Source organism: Centroberyx gerrardi, chromosome 14 (genome assembly GCF_048128805.1).
Source record: "Centroberyx gerrardi isolate f3 chromosome 14, fCenGer3.hap1.cur.20231027, whole genome shotgun sequence".
Classification (NCBI taxonomy): domain Eukaryota; kingdom Metazoa; phylum Chordata; class Actinopteri; order Beryciformes; family Berycidae; genus Centroberyx; species Centroberyx gerrardi.
Window position 1 is genome coordinate 2,115,964 of NC_136010.1, and position 8,721 is coordinate 2,124,684.

General features: G+C 42.7%; 1 protein-coding gene across 1 annotated transcript in view; it reads right to left on the bottom strand.

The window, feature by feature from the left end:
• The window catches only part of LOC139917594 (suppressor of tumorigenicity 14 protein homolog), a 19,076-nt gene extending 15,063 nt beyond the window's left edge, over positions 1–4,013 (bottom strand). Inside the window, exons 1-5 of the mRNA XM_078288053.1 lie at positions 3,810–4,013; positions 2,204–2,334; positions 1,849–1,919; positions 977–1,176; positions 266–301 (exon numbers count right to left, since the gene is read on the bottom strand). Coding sequence (XP_078144179.1) covers positions 266–301; positions 977–1,176; positions 1,849–1,919; positions 2,204–2,334; positions 3,810–3,888 — 517 coding nt within the window. The 5' untranslated portion in view covers positions 3,889–4,013. The remainder of the gene's footprint in view (positions 1–265; positions 302–976; positions 1,177–1,848; positions 1,920–2,203; positions 2,335–3,809) is intronic.
• Between the last annotated feature and the right edge of the window lie 4,708 nt (positions 4,014–8,721).

The window sequence follows — 8,721 nt, forward strand, 5'->3', positions numbered from 1 at the left end:
GTCACTCAAGCGTTTGACAGAATTACAACACTTTTACAGACAGGATCTTCTTTTTTAAATATTTAACAATAGGTCATGATGTTTTTGGGGTTTTTTTGACAAATGAAGTTTTGGGCTCCTCAGATATCAATGTGATGCATGAGGCTGTGGAGTTGTTTTTCTGTGTGCTGATATTTTGTTCACTTTGGATAGAGAGAGAACTCGATGTAAAGAATTCTCAAAAAGAAAAACTCATTTTCATAAATAGAAAGTATTCAGTGCTTACCGAAGAACGTGGTCTTTGTCATACGTGGATCTAAAGCTACAAGAAGAAAAGGAAATTAGGAAGATGTCTTTGATTATGAAAACTGTACAAACTGTCAGGGCTGCATCATTTTGTATAATAAAATATTCTGCAGGGAGTGATGTGCGACGGTGTATTAGGGCCACTGTAGGTGAATTATTTTTTTTTTTTTTTTTTTCACCACAGCCGGGGAGAGGGGAGGTAATATTCTGAGAAGAAACTCGGATATAGAAAGATCAATTTCTGAGATCAGAAATTTGCTGAAAAATCGTATTTTAAATTGGCAAGGAACCATGTAGCTTCATTTTGCAAGGTAGGATCAACCAGGTGGAACAGTTCAGTCTCCACAGTTGCAAGTTGGAGTTTTTTCTCACACATTTCTGACTTTAATCTCAGAAATTTAGAGTTTTTTTCTGGAAATATTAGCCCCCTCTCCCCGGCTGCAGTAAAAAAAAATGTTTTTACCTACAATGGCCCTAATAGGGTGTCATACATCACCCTGAAATTTGTCAAAGTCCGCTCAGTGGCATCTGAGATATCGTGCGTGACGAACGAATGGACCGGGACGATCCGCTGTCCCTGCCCCAGTTTCATTGTGCGGGACAGTGAGGATTTATACTGGGTTGTGTGAGAAAGGGGTAAATGGATACAACTGATGTATTACAAACTGTTTGAGTCGCTCGGCCTCCGTACCTCCAGACGTGACGCTGTTGACGCGGAGCGCCCCGGTGGGTTTGAGCAGCAGCCGGCCCTGTCGGCCCTGCTGGCTCTCTGCCGCCGGCTCCAGAGACGCGATGGCTTCGTCCACCGAAGACTCTCGCAGCTGCGGGACGTCAAACTCCGACTCGTAATAAGCCACGACGCTGTCGCCGCCGCCGCCGCCGTCCCCCTCGCTGCAGGAGGAGAAACAGCCAGGTGAGACTTCATCCATCCAAGTCACTTTCATCTCCAAGTATGATAAATGCAAAGTTTTGTTCCAAAAGGGGAAAGTTGCCATTTGAAAAAAAACGCTTATACTCTTACAAAATGATAAATAGCACAAAAAATACAGCAACTGATGGTACTTGTTAAAGGAGATATTAAAAAGTAGCCTACTTAAAATAAAGTAAATGATTCTTTATGAAGGGAATTTGGTAACTTAAGTCTTTTTTGACACTTTTGTAGACTGAGCTATATGGTCGTTTGACACCGAACACATTTAGCACTTTATAACCTATTGACAGTTATGGGAATAGTGATTAATTGCTTATGTCGGCTTTCATGGGGTTTTCTCACTTTACACACAGCAGAGGAACAGTGTGATTTCAAAATAAGAGCGCCCTCTAGGAATTACCATTTCTATTTGAAAAACAAATCTTTGAGTTCGCCATGAAAATTAATGAGCGTCATGAAGCATGTCAGTTATTTAAGTGAAAATGTCAAAATAAAAGTCCTCCTAGTAACCAGCCATTATTAATTGAAAACATCCACTCAAGTAAAATGTTAAAAATAAGATGGAGAAGTCAAAAATCATTGAATGTTTACATATGAAGTGTTTCAAGAAATGAGGTGAAAATGAAACGTACCTGAAGGCCTGCACTGTGGACCCCGTAAAATATTTGGACAGCTCCGAGTTTTTACCGTAAATCAGTTTCAGCTGAAAGGTGCAAAGGTGAGGTTTATTTTTTTCACTGCAGCAAAACATCAGAATCACCTCAACTGACAAGGAAATGCAGAATAGAGGAACCAAGGAAAGCAGAAACAGGACGCAGTTAAAGGAATTAACGTAATTTTACAGCTATTCATTTTAAACTGAAAGGGGGCGGGGCCAGAATCCCTTAACCCAGGCCGAAAAACGATGTCATGCTTGAGAGGACAACTGTGGAGAAACACAGTTGAAGATGCTGAAGATGAGACGAGGAAGACGGACGCCACACTCACCTGCTGGCTGACCAGCAGAGCCAGATTCTTAAACTGTTGGCTGCTGGGATCTTCATAAGCTTCTACAAAGCGCTGGTCAGCGATGCCCATGGAGCCGATGTAGACTTTCTTCACTCTCACATCCCTCCGCACTGCAGAGAGAGAGAGAGAGAGAGAGAGAGAGAGAGAGAGAGATGAATGAAAGTCAACTTTAGTTCCAAAATGAGAGTCACGAGTCGCTCCCTTTCCTCTGTCCAAACCTGAAAACTCATAAAGAAATCATTCACATCTGATTGATCTGTATCACTGTTGTCCTATAAAAACCCTGTAACACAAATTTTGGTGATTCAGTTGAAGGACGTGACCCTCTGTGGGTTGAAGGTTTAAGGTTACGGTTGGACAAATTCTACAACTTCTGGGCTTAAAACCTTTCCAACCTATTGACCTCAGTCTGGATAAAAGAGTGTGAAGCTAAATGTCTAAAATGTAAATGTAAAATCCACCAGTAAGTCCTCGGTTGACAGAGCGCTCAGCCTCACATTCAGACATCCTGAATGTTCACCAGGAAATACATACAGCCATTTGGAAATTAACTCTTCAACCCAACGTAAAACTTTAAGTTACACTTCCTGTTTTCACACTGACAGTGTAATTAGACCACAAAACTTAAACAGATAGAACGGTCCCATTCTCATTCAAATCAATGTTCCTGGACGGTCGGAGCGGCGGCCATCTTGCTGTGACCCGTCGGACTAGCTTCTGTATAAAGCGACTCGCAGCAAGTCACTGAGCTGAGAGGTTTTACAGCAAGAACCAAAGCAGCTTCTCTGTCTCCTTGCTGCCATGGATTGCTAACATGCTAATGTTGACTAGAAGAGCTAGAGAGAGAAGTACAGTCTGTGATGAAGCTACGTTAGCCTCGTCGCTAACGTTAGCTTCCAGTTGAGTTCTGACAGTTTGCTAACAGACTCATCTGCTCAGTTCTCACAGTGTGACAGACTTTACACCTTAATGTCCAGACCATAGAGATATAACAAGAGTTAGTGTTATATCTCTATGGTCCAGACTGTGTTGTCATCATCTGTGAATTAGACGGTAACACCATGTAGAAAATATTTGACCCTGCTAGTTCTCTTGGTGTCAACAAGCTTACCAACAAGCCTGTGTGGTTGTTATTTATTTTATTCATGTAGTAGTTTACTTGATAGCGACAGTACAGTTAACATGATTACACTTCACTACACTACAGCTGAAATACAAAAGATGATAGCCTACACATGTTTATTTATAGCTACTGCTAATTTCCAACCTTAGTCCCTAGTTGGGCTTTTAAATAGACTACAACTATCTAAATGTCTTGTATAGGCTAATAAAAAGTACAGAATTTTAAAAAATAGCCTACATTATACACTATCTGCATTTAAAATCTAATTAATTGGTTGTTTTACCCCGTAATCTTAACATTAGCTGTGATCATATAAAGACTGGCTACAGGTGAGTACAAGCCTGTTAGATTTCAGCCAGTTCCTGACTTTTGAATTTGTACTGGGCAGCTCCCAGTCTGAGTGTGTGTAACTGTGGGATGTGAAGCATGCTGGGTAAGTGAAGGTTATATGAGTCTTCTCACAGTGGAAGTGCCAGACCAGCATGCCGGTCAGCAGCGCCAGGCCGGCCGCCCCCACCACCAGGCCCAGTCCGATCCACATCTTCTTCCTCCGCCCGGGCTTCTTCTCCACCTGCTTGGAGTCCGAGGCCGGCAGGAACTGGAGGGCCGTGTCCCAGTCACTGTCCTGGGATGGGACAGGACAGAGGGAGGAGGAGGAGGAGGGACGGGACAGAGGGAGGAGGAGGAGGAGGGACGAGACGGCGGGATGGGACAGAGGGAGGAGGAGGGACGGGACAGAGGGAGGAGGAGGAGGAGGGACGGGACGGGACAGAGGGAGGAGGAGGAGGAGGAGGAGGGACGGGACGGGACGGGACAGAGGGAGGAGAAGGGACGGGATGGAGGGACAGGACGGGACAGAGGGATGGGACAGAGGGAGGAGGAGGAGGAGGGACGAGACGGGACAGAGGGAGGAGGAGGGATGGGATGGAGGGAGGAGGAGGAGGAGGGACGGCGGGATGGGACAGAGGGAGGAGGAGGGATGGGACAGAGGGAGGAGGAGGAGGAGGGACAGGACGGGACAGAGGGAGGAGGAGGAGGAGGGACAGGACGGGACAGAGGGAGGAGGAGGAGGAGGAGGAGGAGGGACGGGACGGGACAGAGGGAGGAGAAGGGACGGGATGGAGGGACAGGACGGGACAGAGGGATGGGACAGAGGGAGGAGGAGGAGGAGGGACGAGACGGGACAGAGGGAGGAGGAGGGATGGGATGGAGGGAGGAGGAGGAGGAGGGACGGGACAGAGGGAGGAGGAGGAGGAGGGACGGGACGGGACAGAGGAAGGAGGAAGAGAGACAGGACGGGATGCAACGGGACAAGAGAGAGCAGTAGTACAACAATAGAGCAGTTTGAAATCTCACCAAGCTTTACTACACTTCCAGAAGGGAAGCTGCAATATTGTGGAAAGTGTTGATGTTAAACATTTTGTTATAAGACTCTCTGTTATAACATCACTAACCTTTGTGTTCCTCAGGAAGGTAATAAAACGCTTCCAGATTTCCTCAAACACGATTTGTTTGTTTCTCAAAATATAAAGTTATCTTCTCCAGTAGCACATGATGTCATTCCATCAACCCAATATTTAATATTCTGCTCGTTTGTTATTTCCAGTAAAGAGCAATCAGCTGTTTGGCTTTAAGATACACGGGTCAGGAAGTGTGTATTCCTTCTTCCTTATCTGCAGGTTTATAGGCTTTAGGTTTGTTATAATTTATATTGTTATATTTTACTATTTTTATTTGGTGATGACTTTTACTTCAGAGAAGTGGGCTTGTGATGGGACGGTTGTCGGTTCAAATCCTGGACCGGCTGAGAAACTGGTCAGGACCGGTGTTCTGGTGTGACTCTGTATGAACTGTATGAATGTGAAGCAGGGTGTTGCTGTTCAGAGGAATGTCTCCACTGCTGCTGCAGCTCAGCATGTTGGATCCTGTCTGCTCCAACAGACATTTCATTTAACGTTTAAAGCCCACACCCTCTGTAACACCCTCTCTAACAGTATCATACACACTGTGCCTCCAGTCCAGACTGTCAGGTAGCAGCTAATCATGACAGTTCAGCAAGGAGTGACTATTGATTGTGCTGGGGTTTATTTAAAGGAAATATTAAATCTAAAAATCTAAAATTTAAAAAGATGAACCATTTGCCAGAGGTGGAGACTCGAGTCACTTGACTTGGGTTCTGGTGACTTGGGACTTGACTCTGACTTGTACTTTGATGACTTGAAAAGGTTTCTAAAGTCTTGACTTGAGATCTTGTGTTTGTGTAAATGACTTAGATTGAAAGTGATGAGATTTGTTCCAGCGGACGACTGAATTTAAATTCTGTTTTCTGAATTTGTATGGAATGATTGAATTTATTGAAGTTGAAACTGATTATAGAAATCAAACTCATGATGCTCTTACCAAGTTTTTATCCTATTAAAACCATATTGCATTGAAAAGTCCTAGATATTTTGTTTTCTTTAAGATGAGACTCGTGCCTAAAGACTTGAGACTGACTTGGGACTCGAGCGAAGTTGACTTGGTCACACCTCTGCCATCTGCTCATTAATGTGTTTCTCATATGGCAGATACTGCGCTCTCTACTGAGCTGAAGTGTCTCATCAGATGTTTATGTGATCTGGATCAGTCAGAGGACTGAGATCCAGATCCAGATTGTGCTGTGAGTTTTGCGCTTCAGTTTTTGTCTTTTTCACAAAGAAATTGATCTAAATCAAGTGGAAAATAGTTTTATTAATACTATTACCTTTGCAGTACTACTCTGTCTGTTGATCATCCTCAGCTGTTTTTTATATACTCATGTTCTAGCCTGTCACTTGAGATCAATATGTAGCTTGTTTAGTAGAGATGTGATGATCTGTTTCTCTCTGATACGATCGATATGTGATCTGAGCTTCAGGATTCAATACAACCAGGATACGATGTGATCAATAAAAGTCTGACTGTACAGAATTCTGTTTATTTCTGACACAAATCTTTCTAGCGATGCCATTGGCTGCTGGAATGTAAACAATTTAAAAATGTCATTACAAAGTGACAATAATATAATTTGGATGGAGAGCTTGTGAAACTGTGATGGTCAAGAGTCTCATCTGTGTTTCAGTAAGAATGAATTAAGAATTGGATTCTTGATTTTGCTTGGTCTAATTTACATCTTCATGATCATGACATCATCAGCAGCCGGTGTTGAGGTGCCCTTTAGCAAGGCATCGCCCTCCATCTGCTGGTTAACTCCCAGTGTGAATGTGTGGAAGTGAATGAATGACATAAAAGTTGAAAGAAAATGGATCATTTCCTGAATATAGCTACTGATTATATATCTGCGTTGGGAAAAACATCAACTTGATGTTTACTTCTCAATACTTCAGTCTGGGAATACATCCCAACACTCTCAAACTCAATAATCTGCTTTCATTTAGACAATTTAAAAACATGATCAAAAAATCAGTTTCTCCTTGTATTTGTTTGAATTAATTTTAGTGATTGTAACTTACATTTCTATTTATTGTTGTATTTCTTTTTTATCTGAGCTTAGAAGTGTTTTTTTTTTTTTTTTTTTAAAAACCCTTTTTATTGGATGTGCTCTGGCAGCATTCTAAATGAGGTTCCCCCTCAATGTTCACCGAGATTAAATAAAGGTTTGAATTGAAATTTAATAAACGCAGATTATTGCATCCTTTAAAATGCATTTCTTTGGCTAGTAAAGCTCTCAAGACGGCAAGTAACTTGGATAATACTCAGCAGTGAGTTTTACTTTCATGCCATCACATCACATTATGAGCCAATAGTCATTTTGTATTTTAGGCTACACTCCCTGACGAAAACATTTAGGCTAATATGAATATTATAGCCTAGTTATACCGCAAGAAATTCAAATCCCTTTATGGATATTAGCTACCGCATCATTATAGTGATTTCTCGTCAGACTTTTATGTAAATGTGAATAGACAAAATAAATGAATAAACAAAATGAGCAGTCAGTTTCTGTCTGTGCTGCTCGCGGGATGGGTGCTACCCTGCTGACGTCACTGCGAGGTCCCCCAGGTTGTCCTACCTGTTTCGGACTGAACTTCATTCCAGAATCCAATAAATCCATAACGACTCAAAGTCCCGTCGAAGTCTTATCTGATGTTTTTTTCCCCGCAGTTCTGACCGATCTCTACCGGCGGGCCGCGGCGGCTGCTGCCATGGCTCGGCTGGCTTCCAGAAATGGCGACAACAGGTGAGAGGAGGACAGGTGAGGCTGCGGCAGGTGCCAGGCAGGTAGAGTACAAGTTCAGCGAGAAAACTGGGGGTTTAAAGTATAGGCTTACTTTAATCTGCACGGGAAGGAGTTACCTAAAGTTAACTCTAAATCTATTTTGTCGGGTTTGTGAGCGGCGGAAGGCGAGCCGGTCTGTCCTGCGTCCTGAAGCCGATACTGAGACCGAGACTCAGACTGATACCTGGCCACAAGAACGAGGAAATTGGCGAGAGAACAGTTCAATGGGAACGGAAACACTTTACGACGAGGAGAGTGGTCAGTAGAGACAGAGCACGCCTTCCTTGCCGATCCCCCATGAGTCATTGCGCGACTTGGTAGACGGCAGATGCGATTTCTCGGTTTCCTGCAGCGCGTTAGAAAGGCGTTAGGGATAATGTGATCTGTCGGTCATCTTCCTCTTGAAGGCTCTTTGGTTAGTTCTGCTCCGCTGACAAAACACAACACACTGGATTCTGCAAGCTAGCTGTCTACAGTTTACTGTAAACATTTGTATCACCAATAGAAGTGAATCAGTTGTAGCCTAATGGGGATTGATCAGTCTCATCCTTTTTATTTACAAATAGTGATGTGTGATAACAGTTCTTTGACCCGCAGAGTTTGATGTGTTATGAATGGAGAAGAGAGAAAAGGTAAAAATATTTACTACTGTAATGCTAACAATAAGCAAACAACAGGCCGATACATTACTGTTAATATCAGCATACCAGCTCTCTGCTGTCAGCTCAGACCTGCAGTGTCTCCACCTGCAGTCAATTCAATTCAATTCAATTCAAAGTGCTTTATTAGCATGACACTTCACAAACAAACAATATTGCCAAAGCATGTAACAAAAGATTAATCATCAATTAAATTATTAAATAACAAAAAATAATAATAATAAATTTAAAAAAACACAAAAAAAATTAAGTAACAGAAAAATAATTCCATCCCCTCCTATTTATTATTGTGTGTGTGTGTGTGTGTGTGCGCGTGTGTGTTGCTGTGCCTCCACTGTCTACTGACTATCATTGTTTCTGTGTTTATGTCACTTGTGTTTCTGAGGAAACATAAACCAGCAAAATATCACCTTAGTCAATTAAAAACAGAACTTTTCACATACATTCATATATTATT